Raw genomic sequence first — 15,376 nt, forward strand, 5'->3', positions numbered from 1 at the left:
GAGTTCTCAGCCACCCCACAGCCAGTTTCCCCTATTAACATCTTCTATTACCAGAATATATTTATCGCAACTAAGAAACTGTCATTAGTATGATATGACCAATTAAACTCTAAACTTTTTAAGATTTAGCTGATTTTTCTGCTAATGTCCATTTGTGTTCTGAGATCTCACCCAGAAAACACATTATATTTAGTCATCATGAATCCTTAGCCTTCTCTGATCTGGGACAGTTTCTTCGTTTTCTTCATTTCTTTCTTCCTCAGTATTTTCTCATGACTTTGACAGTTTTGAGTAGTACTGGTCAGACATTTTGTAGAATTTCCCCTTGATTTGGGTTTGCTATTTTTCTCATGGTTAGACTGGAGTTATGGGTTTTTAGGAAGAATACCGCAGATGTGAGGTATCCTTCTTTCACATTATATGATGGGTACATGCTATGAACATGGTAATTAGTGCCTTTCCTCTCTTTCTGTTTCCAATCTTGCTACAAATTTGTTAATTTTATTGATATTATCAAAGAATGAGCTCTTTGTTTCATCGAATTCTGTGTTTTTGTTTTCATTTTCATTAATTTCTGCTCTTTTATTAAGTTTTCATCTTACCCTTTTTTGGGGGGAGGGGAGGTTCTTTTTCTCGGTTTCATGACATGGTAGCTTAGAGTCTTGTTTTGAAACTTTTCATATTTTCTAACATATGCATTTAGTACTATAAATTCCTCTCGCAGCACTGCTTTGGCATTTTGGTAAGTAGTATTCACTTCACTATATTTTAAAATTTTCCTTGAGGATTCTTGTTTGACACATGGGTTATTTAAGAGTGTGGTCTTTAGCTTCCCAGTAAATCCTGGGAAGAGATTTTCCTGTTATCATTCTGTTACTGATTTCTGATTTGATTCTGTGGTGGTAGGAGAACACCCTCTATGATTCCAATCCTTGTAAATTTACTGAGGTTTGTTTAATGGCCCAGGATGTTGTGTATCTTAGTATGTCTTCCACGGCACTTGAACACACTCTGCTGCTGTTGGGTGGTATGTTCTAAAAATGTCACTTAGATATGTTTTCATTAACGGGGGTGTTGAGTTCCTCCAGCTCTTTGCTTATTTTCTGTCTAGTTCTACCAATTCCTGTGAGAAGGGTGTTGAAATTCCCAACCATAATTGTGAATTTGTCCATTTCTCCTTTCAATTCTAGAGGTTTCGTGTTTTACATATTTTGCAACTCTGTTTTTTTACATACACATTTAGTCTGAAATGAAGGTGTTGGCAGGATCATGCTCTTTCTAGGGGAAGATCCTTTTTTTGCCTCTTCCTGACTTCTGGTTGCTCCCCCCAATCTTCAGTGTTCCTAGACTTGGAGCTGCAACACCAGAGTCTGTCTCTTTCTTCACATGGCTGCCTTCTCTCTGGGTGTCTCTGTGTGCCCCCCGTCTTCTTAGAAGGACACCCACCCTTATCTAGTATGACCTTATCTTAAACAGTTTAGATCTGCAAACATCCTTCCTCTAAAGAAGAGGGCATTCCGACATTCTGGGTAGATGTGGATTTTGCTGAGACACTAGCCAATACCTTACACTAACCACCTTTTTTTTCTCATCAGTTGTGTTTGCAGTTACATAGTCAGGAACCTCCAAGTCCTGACTCTCTTAAGCCATTTGACTTTCAGAGCCATATGTTATAAGGAATTCTGAAATTTTGCCTTTCTGAATGATAGACTATAGGGTCTCGCTGTTATTGTTGATCTTAAACTCTTAACATAACATGATTGCTCCCTGTCAAGTTCCCATTATTTTTGCTGATCTTTTTTTGTTTTTTTCTATGTCAGAGCAGCAGTTCTCCTAGTTACTTCCTCTACTGATTGTAAGTTGAAATATGGCAAGAAGTTGTCACATGCTGTCCTCTTCCTCAAATGGGATTTTCAGTAGATGCTGGGTAGAGGCTAGCTTCCCCCCCCCCCGTAAGAAACATCTGAAAACATTTGAATTTTATTCTGGAATCAAGAGATGGATATAGGGGACAGTAAACCTTTTAGGGAAGTAAAGTGGTGAGTTTGCAGGATGGAGTGCAGTTGGTAGGCATTGGAAATGGAGATAGCAGGAAATCTGAGGTCATCAAAGCATGTGGTAAAATAAACCTGAGCTCGAGTGGGATTTGGCAGATATTGAGAAAGCTTAGGGTAGGGCTTAATAGTTGCTGAATATGGATACTAAAGGAAATGATGCTAAGGTTTCAAGTTAGTGACGGTGGATCCACTAGCAGTGGTTAGATGTTTGTGAGGTATTGTTGATGACTTAAGTTTGAGATACACTGAGCGTGAAGTGACTGAGGTTTTAGGTAGCAAAATGTACTTGAGATAACTATTTTGCAGACATTTCAAATAAATTCCTAATGTTCCTTCTCAGATACCAGTGTACATTTGGTACTTATCATTAAGACAGAACTTGAGGTCTTTAGACTTTTAAAGGCATGAGTAATGTTAATGTTCATAAATGTGACTCTGAGTCATCAAGAAGGGATTTCTGTTGACCAAGCTGTTTATGAAGGCAGCGATTTAAAGATTCTATTTTTAAGTAGTCTCCAACTCATAGCCCCTCACAGCATACTCCACCAGCTGAGCCAGCTAGGTGTCCTGAAGGCAGTGATTTAATTAAAATTTTAAAAAATTTCCGTCCAGAATACTGAAGATAAAATCGTTCTAGTGCTTGGTGTAATGTCCTCTAAGTTTATCTGTGTTGTAGCAAGTGACCAGATCTTTATCAAGGCTGCATGATATTCCATTGTATGTGTATACCACAGTTTCTTTATCCACTCACTTGTCAGTGGACATTTGGGTTGCTTCTGTCTTTTGACTATTGTGAATAATGCTGTGATGAACACGGGTGCCCGAATGTCTCTTTGCAATTCTGCTTTTAATTTTTTGGGGTATATACCCAGAAGTGGAATTGCTAGATCATATGGTAATTCTATTTTTAATTTTTTTGCAAACCTCCATACTGTTTTCCATAATGGTAGCACCTTTTTACATTCCCACCAGCAGTGCACAAGGTTCCAACTTCTCTGCATCTAGTCCAAAATGTATTTTCTATTCTTTGGTAGTGGCCCTTCTGTTGGGTATGAGGTGGTACGTCATGGTGGTTTTGATGTGCATTTCCCTCGTGATTAGTGATATTGAACACCTTTATCATGTGCATGTTGGCCATTTGTTTATCTTCTTTGAAGAAATGTCTGTTCAGGTCCTTTTGCTTTATTTTGTTGTTGAGATGTAGAAGTTCTTTCTGTATTCTGGATGTTAACCCTTTATCACATATCTAATTTGCAGTTACTTCCTCCATTCTGTAGGTTGCCTTTTCACTGTGTTGGTTGTTTTCCTTGACATGCAGACATTTTTAAGTGTGGTGTAGTCCATTTGTCTACGCGTTATTTTGTTGCCTGTGCTTTTGGTGTCATATCCAAGAAATCATTGACAAAACCAGTGTCCTGAAGCTTTCCCCCATATTGTCATATGAATTTTAGGATGGTTTTTTCAATTTCCGCAAAATATGCCACTGGGATTTTGATAGGAATTACATTGAATCTGTTGATTGCTTTGGTACTATGGACAATTTAACAATACGAAGTCTTATAATCATAGCATGAGATGTCTTTCCATTTATTTATATCTTCTTTGATTTTTTTAGCATTGTTTTTAGTTTTCAGTGTGTAAGTCTTTCATCTTCTTTTTTTTTTTTTAAGATTTTATTTATTTATTCAACAGAGATGGAGACAGCCCGCGAAGAGAGGGAACACAAGCAGGGGGAGTGAGAGGAAGAAGCAGGCTCATAGCAGAGGAGCCTGATATGGGGCTCGATCCCATAACGCCGGGATCACACCCTGAGCCGAAGGCAGACGCTTAACCGCTCTGCCACCCAGGCGCCCCAAGTCTTTCATCTTCTTTGCTCAGTTTCTTCATAAATCTTTTTTTCTTTTTGATTCTCTACTAAATGGGATTATTAGTTTCCTTTTGGACTGGTCATTGTTAGTGTATAAAAACATCTGATTTTTGAATGGTGATTTTGTATCCTACAGCTTTGCTAAATTCATTTATTAGTTCTAACAGAGGTGTGTGTGTGTGTGTGTGTGTGTGTGAAATTTTTAAGGTTTTTTGCATATAAGATCATGCCATCTGCAAACAGATAATTTTATGTCTTTTCTAATTTTTATGCTTTTTATTTTTTGTCTAATTGCTCTGGCTCGAACTTCCAGTCTGTGTTGAATAGTAGTGGTGAGAGTGGGCATCCTTGCCTTGTTCCTGATCTATCTTAGAGGAAAAACTCATGAATCTTTTCCCATTGAGTACGACATTAGCTTCGAGCTTTTCATATATCTCTGATTATATGGAGGTGGTTTCTTCCTATTCATAGTTTGTGGAGTGTTTTTTTTGTTTTTTTTTTTTCATGAGAGCATGTTGAATTTGATCACTGTTAAATCTGTGTCTCTGTTGGGGAAGGTGGTCTTGGACTTCCTATTCTCAACAGAGAAGTCAGAATGGTACTTTTAAACTGTGATTTGTTTGGATCATGTCACTCTTTTGTCTACAGTGAGCTGTAGACTCGACCTCTCACCCCCTATCCTGCCTTCCTTCACTTCTTTGATACTGTGTTTTTCTATTTCCCCCTCCCTCATTTTGGCTCCAGCCATACTCGTCTCTTTACTGGTCCTGGAGTGTGGCCAACAGTCTCTCATCTTAGTGTCTTCTACTTACTGTCCTCCCTGCCTGGAATGTTCTTCCCTCAGATAACACATGGCTTGTATTTTTGCCTCCTTTAGGCCTTTAGTCAAGTGAGGGCTTCGTGACCACTCCTGCCCAATACTTCCTGTCCACATACCCACTTTCTTCCCCTTACCACTTAGTACCATTTCACAGTTGGTTTTACTCACTTATTTGTGTGCTATTTGTCTGTCTTCATTTGAATGTAAAATGAGGGCAGTGCTGTATTCCAGTGCCTGAGAGCTGATAAACACTCTGTAAATATTTGTTGAGTTAATGAGGAAGTGCAGGAATATCATGCTGAAGTGTTTTATTACCTTGTGAGGGCGATGGGAAGCTAGTTGTTCTACCAGCTTGTACTTCATCAGTAAAGTATGTGAGTAGAGGTCTTCTCCACCCTCTCGTTCCTTCTTCTGTCAAAATCTTCACTATTTTGAACTGATATCTATTATTTTGATTTGTGCATTTTTTATCATTGAAGAAATGGAATTGTTTTTCTTTTTATTGGCTGTTTGTATTTTCTTTTGAATTGCTCGTTTATGTTCTTTGTGGGATCATAGTATCTAAAGGAAGATCATATTAAGGAGGAGAATCTACATAAAGATCTCCCTCTGCATTTTGTGTGGAAGAACACATTGGTAACTGTTGCACTTTTTCAGGGAGAGACAATCAGAACCACCTTGATTTAGCCCCTGTGTCCGTCAGGGCCGAGGTGGGAAACAGGTGACACACTTATAAAGGTTTAACTGTGAAGAGTTTAATGAAAGAACTCCTTATAGAGGTGGGCACATGGTTAACCCACAAGTGATAATGCACTCAGAGTCTAATAATGGTGAAGCCATCATTACCATTATCAGAACAATGGTCCCCCAAAATGTTCATGTGCTAATCCCCAGAACCTGCAAGTTTGTTACCTCACATGGCAAAAGACACTTTGCAGATGTGAATAAATTAAGGACCCTGAAATGTGGAAATTATCCTGGAATATTTGGGTAGGCCCATTATAATCACACGAGTCCTTGAAAGCAGAGAACCTTCCCTGGCCGTGGTCCAAGAGAGAGGTGAAAAAAGAGGAATGGTCAGAGAGATGGTATTTACTGGCTTTGGGGGAGGAGAGAGACCCATGAGCCAGAGAATATGGATAACCTCGACAAGCTGGGAAAGGCAAGGAAATTGGACTCTTCCCCCCAGTCTCCAGAAACGAATGGAGCCTGCTGACAAGTTGGTGTTAGTTCAGAGAGACCCATGTCACACTTCTGACCTACAGAACTGTTAGATAATACATTTGTGTTGTTTTAAACCACTAAGTTTGTGGTAGTTTTTTGCAGTGGCAATAGAAAAATATATCCCTGTGCCTGAAGGGACAAGAGAGCCGTAACAGTGTACCAAAGCCTGGGGAGAGCTAACACCATGGAAAAGGAGCTGCCTGTTGGGAGAGGTGGCCACACAGGAACATTGCCACTGCCGGAACTGTGGGGAGCAAGGGGGCACATGCCTGACTTCTCTCTCCTCTCCAGTCTCTGACCAGTCCCTCCCACTCAGTGAATTCAGCCGGCTGAAGCTGAAGCCAGCTTGTGAGTGAGGTGTTAGGGTGCAGAAGTCAACCTCTTGGGGCACAGAATAAGGCAGACAGGATTGGAGAATGCATCAGGGTTTAGATGGAGATCAAGGGTAGCCAGCAAAGTCCACTCTTTTTGCCCCCTAGCATCGATTCCTGTTCTTTATTTAGATGGAGAAACTTTTATCTCCAGCGTGGGGGAAACACAAATTCCCATGTGGCCTCGTGTCATTGTGTAATGATGCCAGTTTAGTCGTGGTCCTACTTGGAACCTGAATTGAAGTTGTTTCACTATCGGTACTTGTCACAATAGGGAAATCAGGGAAAAAGAAACAACATAGAGGAAAGCTGTCAGAGCCCTGCTTCTATAGATAGTCACAGAGCCTGAATTCAATAATCGTAGTCTCCTTCTCCACCACCAAATTCTGCATTCCCTTACACCTTTGTCAGCACCTTGGGTGTTTGCCTTTTTTTCTTTTTAAACCTGGTGGAGTGGCCCAAACATTACTATTCTCTTTTACTTTGAGTAAATACCCAGTAGTGGAATTACTGGATTGGGTGGTATTAGTGCCATATTGTAGACAGTCAAAATTAATGCAGAAAAATCCTTGATGAACAAAGTGCCAAAATTTTAAATAAAGACAGATCTAGCAGTGCCATGATGAGCCACATTGAAGCCTGGGGCAAAAGGAAGAATGTGTACTCTAGAAACATACGTTCCTGTAATTTTTTAATGGTTGATTTCTTCCCCTTAAAACATTAAAGTAGTTGAAAAGTATTGAAAATCGGAGGTAAGTATATTAAAATTTACAACATTATTTTAAGTTTAAATATTTTATCTATGCCCCAAACAGAATTTTTTATAATTTCACTTTCCTGGCTTTAATGAAAGCAAACACTTCAGTAATGTGATCAAAATTTACTTCTTTGCTAATCCAGTTTTCCGTTGAGAGTTGTTGGATATAGTGAGAGAAAGTAACTTTGAAAGTATGTTTGGTGAGTGTAAATTATTAGCAAGAGGTGTGAATATATTTCCTGAACCTGAAAATGAATGAAAAACAAAACTGAAACTGGAAATATATGAATTACCAGATGCGATATTCTTATTGGAAAAAGAGCCGATCGAGTAAAAGTAGAGGAGATTGTGGGCACCTGTATTAGTTTCCTACTGCTGATACGACAAACAATACATTTAAAACAATACATTTAAATACATTTATTATCTTATTGTTTTGGAGGTCAGATATTCCAAAACCAAAATGTTGGCAGGGCCATATTCCCTCTGGAGGCTCTAGGGGGAATCCATTTTCTTGCCCTTTCTAGCTTCTAGAGGCCCCTGAATCTCTTTTCTCATGGCTCCTTCCTCCTTTTTAAAGCTAGCAGCAGAGCATTTTCAAATCTCTCTTTTTCTGGATTTTGCTTCTCTTTCTCTGAATCTGACTGTACTTCCTCCCTCTTGTAAGGACCATTATGATTACAGTGGGCCCGTCTCCCTAATCCAACATAATTTCCCATCTCCAGACGTTTAATTTAATTACACCCACAAAATCTCGTTGGCCATGTAAAGTAACATACTCACAGGTCCTGGGAATTAGGATGAGGACATTTTTGGGGGGCCATTATTCTGACTACCAACCATAATAATTTCACATTCAAAATGGAGGTATGAAAAATTAACTGAAGTGTTTTGGATTTTGGATTTTCAGCTGGAGAAATGTTATATGGATAATCTTGTTTACAAAATACAGCCACTGACTTGGCTCTTAAACATTTTGACAACTTAAGTCTTGTGAAAATTTATCTGAATAGTTTTAAGTGTCATGAGATGTCCGTAATCTGTAATATAAAATCAACACTGTGTTTGGATCTTCTAAAACTGATTCATAGATTTTGTTTCGTGTAGTCTTAACGCAAATTTCGAAGTGGACTTCAGAACTTTAAAAAAAATAATACCAGTCACAGTGTTGTCCTGCAAAAGAAATTTCAGTAAGCTGAAGTTAATTAAAAATTATTTAAGGGACACCTGGATGGCTCACTTGGTTAAGTGTTCGACTCTTGATTTTGGCTCAGGTCATGATCTCAGGGTCGAGCCCTGCATTCACATTGGATGTGGAACCTGCTTAAGATTCTCTCTCCTTCTCCCTCCATCCTTCCCCCTCCTCCCTCTCTAAAAAAAGATAAATTAAAAGATTAAGATTGTCACTTGGTCAAGGGGCGCCTGGGTGGCTCATTTGTTAAGTGTCTGCCTTCGGCACAGGGAGTGATCCTGGCGTTCTGGGATCGAGCCCTGCATCAGGCTCCTCTGATGGGAGTCTGCTTCTTCCTTTCCTACTCCCCCTGCTTGTGGTCCCTCTCTCACTGGCTGTCTCTCTGTCAAATAAATAAATAAAATCTTAAAAAAAAAAAAAAAGATTGTCACTTGGTCAAGACACTGTCAAACAGGGAAGTTGTTAATATTGAAAACAAGCAAAAAGTAGATTTTAAAAATATCGACAAGTTTGCTTTCATTAAAGCCAGGAAAGTAAAATAATAATCTTATTTTGGTATAAATAAATTTAAATATAAAATAATATTGTGAGTTTTAATACGCTTTCTTTTCAGTTTTTCTTTTTTTTTAAAGATTTTATTTATTTATTTATTTGACAGAGAGAGAGACAGCCAGCGAGAGAGGGAACACAAGCAGGGGGAGTGGGAGAGGAAGAAGCAGGCTCATAGCGGAAGAGCCTGATGTGGGGCTCGATCCCATAACGCTGGGATCACGCCCTGAGCCGAAGGCAGACGCTTAACCGCTGTGCCACCCAGGCGCCCCTCTTTTCAGTTTTTCAATAATTTTCAGCCGCTTTAATGTTCTGGAAAAATATTAATCATTAAATACATAAAAACATATCTTTGAAGTTTTGCTTTTGTCTTGGGCTTTAATATGGCTCATCAAGACATTTTTCTTTTTAAAATTTATTTAATTAAATAATCTCTACACCTAACGTGGGGCTTGAATTCACGACCCAAGGTCAAGAGTCATAGGCTCTTCTGACTGAGCCAGCCAGGCACCCCATGACACTATTGAATCCTGTATTTAAAATTTTGATATTTTGTTCATTATGAATTTTTTGGCATTAATTCTAATTTTAATAAATACTGCATTGGGAGCCTGGGTGGTTCAGTTGGTTAAATGTCTGACTGATGATTTCACCTTAGGTCAGGATCTCATGGGTCATGCATGAGATCAGGCCCTGCCTAGGGCTCTTTGCTCAGCTGGGAGTCTGCTTGAGGTTTTCTGTCTTCCTCTGTCCCTCCCCCACTTGTGCACATGTGCTCTCTCTCTTTCTCTCTCTAATAAATAAATTTTTTAAAGATTTTATTTATTTGAGAGTGTGAGAGAGAGCGTGTGTGCGTGTGCAGTGGGGAGAAGGAGAGGAAGAAGCAGACTCCCCACTGAGCAGGAACCCCGATGTGGGGCTCGATACCAGGACCCTGAGATCATGACCTGAGCCGAAGGCTGATGCTTGACTGACTGAGCCACCCAGGTGCCCCAGTAAATAAATCTTTAAAAAAATACTGCATTAAGATATTTTTTGTCTTGATTATTGAGTTTTGGGCACCCCCCCCTTAAATTTTGCACCCAAGGTGAGTGCTTTATTCACTTTACCCTAATTCTGGCCCTATCTTCTGCTATTAAAAGGGTTCCTTTGTGAGAGGTAAAGTTGAGAAGCATCCTTGTAGTGTTCAATAAGGCATTTGGTAAGGCCTTATTCACAGTGCTAGCAGCAGAGTTGTGGGCAGGGAAGGCAAACCCTTACCTGGAGTGGGTATCCCTGCAAGGGGATGGTAACCCTGGTTGCATGTCAGAAGCACCTGAGAAGTCTGTAAGGTGCCTGTGATCAGACTGTATTCTAGACCAATAAATCAGTCTCTGCGAGTGGGACCTAAGCAGCAGTGATTGTTGAAGCTCCTCGGGTGATTCAGTGTGCAGCCAAGGCTGAGAACCACTGATCTGCATCAGTACTTACTAAACTTTAGTATGTACATGAGTCATCTAGAGATCGTGTTAAAATGCGGACATATTAGCTTTCAGGCCTGAGAGTCGCATTTATAAAAAGCCTCATGATGCTGCTTTTGTTGCTGGTTCACTGACCACACGTGAGTGGCAGGGGTTCATGTTGTGTTAGAGGTATTCCAGTGTTTTAACCTCACCATCTGTAGGGTACAGTTGCATCCAGATTTCAGTTAACAAACCCAGGAGACCCTACTTCCAGGTGTCCAAACTAACACTTTAAATCCTGAATCTTGGGCGAATGTACTCATAACAATAAATTCGGCCGTAACCAGCCACATATTTTGTCCTCCTTGGTCTAATAAGCCTTGAATCTGTTCCTATCCATGTCTCTGGAATCTTGCTGATACAAATTGAAAAAGTGCTACAACCCCAGTGTACGTGCTGTTTTCCCAGAGGCAATCTTGTATTTATATCCCTGGGCTAAGCTGGGATCTAACCCCTCCTAGTGGCCTGGAGTTGGTAAGAAGTAATGGCGGTGATGCTGAGAATGGGCATCTCCTTGTGACTGCTTCAGGTGAAGTTACTGAAAGGTTTTTATACAAGGGAAGCCTGATTGGAAGGAGGGAGAAGGGACTGATCTTTTCAGCAGAAAGGCTTGGGAGTTTGGGGGTCCAAAGTTAGACTCCCCGTGTTAGTTCAAACATCCTCATCTCAAAATGCAGAGTCCCACTTCCTCTCAACCATTGCCGGTACCTTCTCACTGGCAGGGTCTTGTACGTGGCATTGCAGGTCTGCAAATCATGCACGTGGGTGTGGGGCCACATCCTCAGCCAGGTCTGTCGTGGAGCTTTAAGATTGCAGAATGAAGGCATGTTAAAAGAACCGGATGCCTTGACATTCTACACTATTTAGCCAAACACTATAGAGTTTTCTACCTGGTTAGTTAATTTTAAAAACGAGAATAAGAGTGAGTACAGAAATTTGAAATGATTCTTTGAATGAATGAGTCACCATTGCCAATCATTGAATATTTAGAGGGGCTTCAAATGCCTGAGATGCTGTATCATACTGATAATAGATTCATAAATTGTCGATGATTCACATTTTCTGTTTTTTATTCACAGAAACTTATTGGAGAAGTGTTTAATATCGTGAGCCAACAGTCTACTGCTCGACCTGGCTGCATTATCGAACTCGACGCAATAACCAACCAAGTAAAAACATGCTTGTGAATTGGGGGTGTTAATATACTTTATCCCAGAGTGTTTTATGTGCATATGTTTCATGGTCAGAATAATTCTCTTGTTTGAGAATACTAAATACAGCCAGCTTCTTTTGATTTTCACGGTGAAAATCTAATGATTTAGGAATTATTCTCCAGCTGAATTATATCTGTAGCGTTATTTCCTGTTTAAAGGTCATTCGATTCAGTCAGGGAAACCATGAAGGAAAATACAGTTACAGCTGCATAGGGGCTTGGTTTGTGGTTTCTCGTTTTATATTATTCCTCATTTCAATTCAGTTGATAGTTCAGCTTTAGAGTGTTTACCTTGTTAGGCTGAATATTAGATATTTTTACAATATCCAGTAAAATGCAGATGAAAGTAGGATCAAAGGATCCTACATTTACTTTCTAATCATAGGTCTTTTGTATAGTCAGTGTTCTTCCCTGGTAACTACCTAGGAAAGAGGGAGAACCCTTCTCCCTACAGTGAGTTTGTAAATCCCTTTCTAGTCCTCAAGATGTTTGTTCCTTGAGGATCATAGTGATGGACTAAGGGATAGAACTAATATACTCATTCCAAATAGGAAAAAAGATTGTTTTGGTGAGAAAGTTACCAGTGTTTTCAAACAAGGAAATGAAAGAAAGAGCTAACCATATTTAAAAACAAATATAGTTGTATTATTCTTTTTTTCCATGGTGCCCGGTACATTCTGTTAGGGAAAATGTAATAATTTCCACCAATGTAGAGAAGTTACCATGTCAGCTCTTGGCAACAGAAATGTGGCTGCCAGACTCAAATTACTAATGCCTCCAAGGAAATCCCTAACCTGTGGTTTCCTTATTCTCCTCCATAGGGATACGGGAGAAGAGTGGATTGTCTTCATTCCCATAAAGGTCTTCATTTTTAATGGGCTGGGTGTTAAATTCATCTCTCACTGTAACTCCTCTTCACCATGGGGTATCAACAGAGGTCACTCTTACTGAGCATTATGCTTCTAACTTCATACCCATTCAAGATTTTTTCCCCCTCTAGCTGTGGCTATCTTTAATGCAAAGGCTGGAAAACTGCAAGCACTGATAAATGGCTTAAACTCATTCTAGGTTTGTTCCCAATGTGCTGTATGATTTCTATATCCATGAAGACCTCACCCTTCCCTCTTCATTTATTTTTTCATTTGGGGAGGTGACCATTTTCTCTATGTGAAGAGATTTTTGATTTCTATGTAGAGAGACATAAAAATACCATATAACTTCCATAAAAATTCTGTGGGTCATCCTAATATTATAGTCCTTTCATTTCTGTGTAGTTTGTAAGGAGGTTGATCTCTATTCTGTAAGATTTAGCCCACCCATCCATGCTTCCCTTCCTTGAAATCTGTGGGGCAGCCATCTAATTGTCTTGACACACTTCCATCATAAGATTTTGTTTGGATTTAGTTTTTCCTTGAATTTCGGCTCCCTTTAGTGATTATAAGTAGCCATTTGTATTATTTTTACTCTTTTCCTCTACATTGTTAAAAAAACATGCTCACGTAGCATAGCTGTAGCAGCTGACAGTGATGGCTCATCCATCCATTTAGAAATCCTAGTTACTTACGTGTGAATACATTAATCCAGAGGTGTGTCACTCAACTGGCTGTCATAGGGCCCCTCATAATTCCCACTAGACAGACTGGGAATACTTTGAGGACGTTTCTGGTTTTCCTATTTTTGGTTCCCAAGTGGAGTTAAAAAAACTAAGGGAATCCTGTACTAGTCTTATTTACATAGTCAGCATAGCCTTCTCCAGCCAGTCATGAGACCTAATACTTTTTAGCTCAAAGTGGTGTAGATCACTTATGGGTGTGTGTGTGTGTGTGTGTGTGTGTGTGTGTGTGTGTGTGTGTGTGTGTTTTGAGAAGCAGATCTGTTGATTTGTCTTTATTAGAGCTCTTGAATTCTGCTATTAGCTATAGCATCTTTGAAAGCAATTTTCTCTGCCCAGGTGATTCTAATGATTTTATTTTCTGTTGCTTTTTCCTTTCTAATTTGTCAGTTGATAAAGAATAGAAATTGTTAGATTTATTTCTTCTACATTAGTGTTCTTGGGGAGGTGGTGGGTGGAAGACAGGGAATTTCAAAGATAAAACTTCATTTTTTTCATATTTGTAGTGTGGCTCAAATACACAGTTGCTTCATGTGTTTCAAGAAGATTTCATTATAGGATACAAACCACATAAGGAAGATATGGAGAAAAAGGAAACAGAAATATTTTTTCAGCCATCGCAAGGTACTTTTAAAAAGTAGTCTTGAGTTTGACACCTTAATCTTAAAAAAGAATCTCTAAATTTTTTATTGAGTATGGATCTTTATATCAAAAGTCATCACTATTCTAATTTTTAGCAAATAACACCAGTTCTATAAAAATTGCTTGTTTGTATATAAAGAAGGCAGTGGGTGAAAATTACATTTTGAAAGACAGTTTCAACCAATGGCATAGACTTTTGCCAGGAAAATGTTATTTATGAATCTTAGTTTAATTGTTTTATTTATTTTTTTATTTTTTTAAAGATTTTATTTATTTATTCGACAGAGATAGAGACAGCCAGCGAGAGAGGGAACACAAGCAGGGGGAGTGGGAGAGGAAGAAGCAGGCTCATAGCAGAGGAGCCTGATATGGGGCTCGATCCCACAACACCGGGATCACGCCCTAAGCCGAAGGCAGACGCCGAACCGCTGTGCCACCCAGGCGCCCCAGTTTAATTGTTTTAAAAAGTAATTTTAATTATTCAGTTCTACAATTAAATTACTTTGATTGGTAGTAAGTTCCCTGTATCTCAAGGAAACCAATTAATTTCAGTGTAAGTTTTTAAAAGTCCCCAATACATCGCTGAAGACCACTGATGAATATATTAATATAAGACATTATTTTGTATGGTATATCAGGAACCTCAGGTACACTGTGAATTAAAGGTACCATCCCACAGTGTTCCCCTATGACACATAGTATTTGTTTTTTGTGTGTGAAAGAAAAGTAGTTCTCCGTAAGAGCTTTTAAGAATAGACCCCATATGATGTTTAGTTTAAACTTTATTATTTAGCTTAGAATGTTCCCTTTAAAAGTTCTAACTTTGTAATTATAAAACAGTCATGTTGTATTTGAATGTAGAACATATATGAAATAGAACAAATAGAATATTTTCTATCTGAAAGAAGGAAAGACATGTTCTACTTTAAGAATTCATTTTATATGATGAATATTTATTTTTTATTTTTTTAATGATTTTTTATTATGTTAGATGATAAACATTTTTTTAGTTTACAAAAGGCTTCCAGATACTTTATCTAATTTGGTTATAAATCATAAGTATCTAAATGGACATAGTTTTCTTGATATAGCTTGTATCACAGAATCATGTATAGACATTTATGAACAGTATTTCTACCAAATTTATACAGGTCATTGCCTTTTCTTTAGTGAAAAATAAGAATGAATTCTTCTCTGACATGTCTTCACCACCCACTGGTAATTTTTTCCTTTCATGCATCTTGCTTCTTATATTAATACTTTCCTTCTTAAGAAGTTATTCAGTTGTCACATGGTTTTATTCTACTCTCAGTAGGGCATAACAGGACTGCTTTATAGATTTAAAATGTGTTTTTCCATATTTCACCTTTATCTGGGTTGAACATTTTTATTGCTTTGCCACAAACCTAGGTACTGTTTATCATTCTACCTCTAACAAGAAATTCATACCAACCTGCTAGAACCAATGCTTATAGAAAGTCAGTATTTTATTATAATATTTTTTATTGAAAGACTTACATTTAAAAATAATTTTTTATTTCCCTCTTTTGATATTTCTTTATGTCATTGC

At 38.6% G+C, this 15,376-nt stretch overlaps 1 protein-coding gene across 8 annotated transcripts in view; it reads left to right on the forward strand.

Moving 5' to 3' along the window:
* The window catches only part of DMXL2 (Dmx like 2), a 145,130-nt gene that overhangs the window by 72,282 nt on the left and 57,472 nt on the right, over positions 1 to 15,376 (forward strand). For all 8 annotated transcript variants that reach the window (XM_034660977.1, XM_034660979.1, XM_019800946.2 and 5 more), the window contains 2 exons: positions 11,419 to 11,508; positions 13,671 to 13,788. In XM_034660977.1, coding sequence (XP_034516868.1) covers positions 11,419 to 11,508; positions 13,671 to 13,788 — 208 coding nt within the window. The remainder of the gene's footprint in view (positions 1 to 11,418; positions 11,509 to 13,670; positions 13,789 to 15,376) is intronic.

This window comes from Ailuropoda melanoleuca, chromosome 5 (genome assembly GCF_002007445.2).
Source record: "Ailuropoda melanoleuca isolate Jingjing chromosome 5, ASM200744v2, whole genome shotgun sequence".
Lineage (NCBI taxonomy): Eukaryota > Metazoa > Chordata > Mammalia > Carnivora > Ursidae > Ailuropoda > Ailuropoda melanoleuca.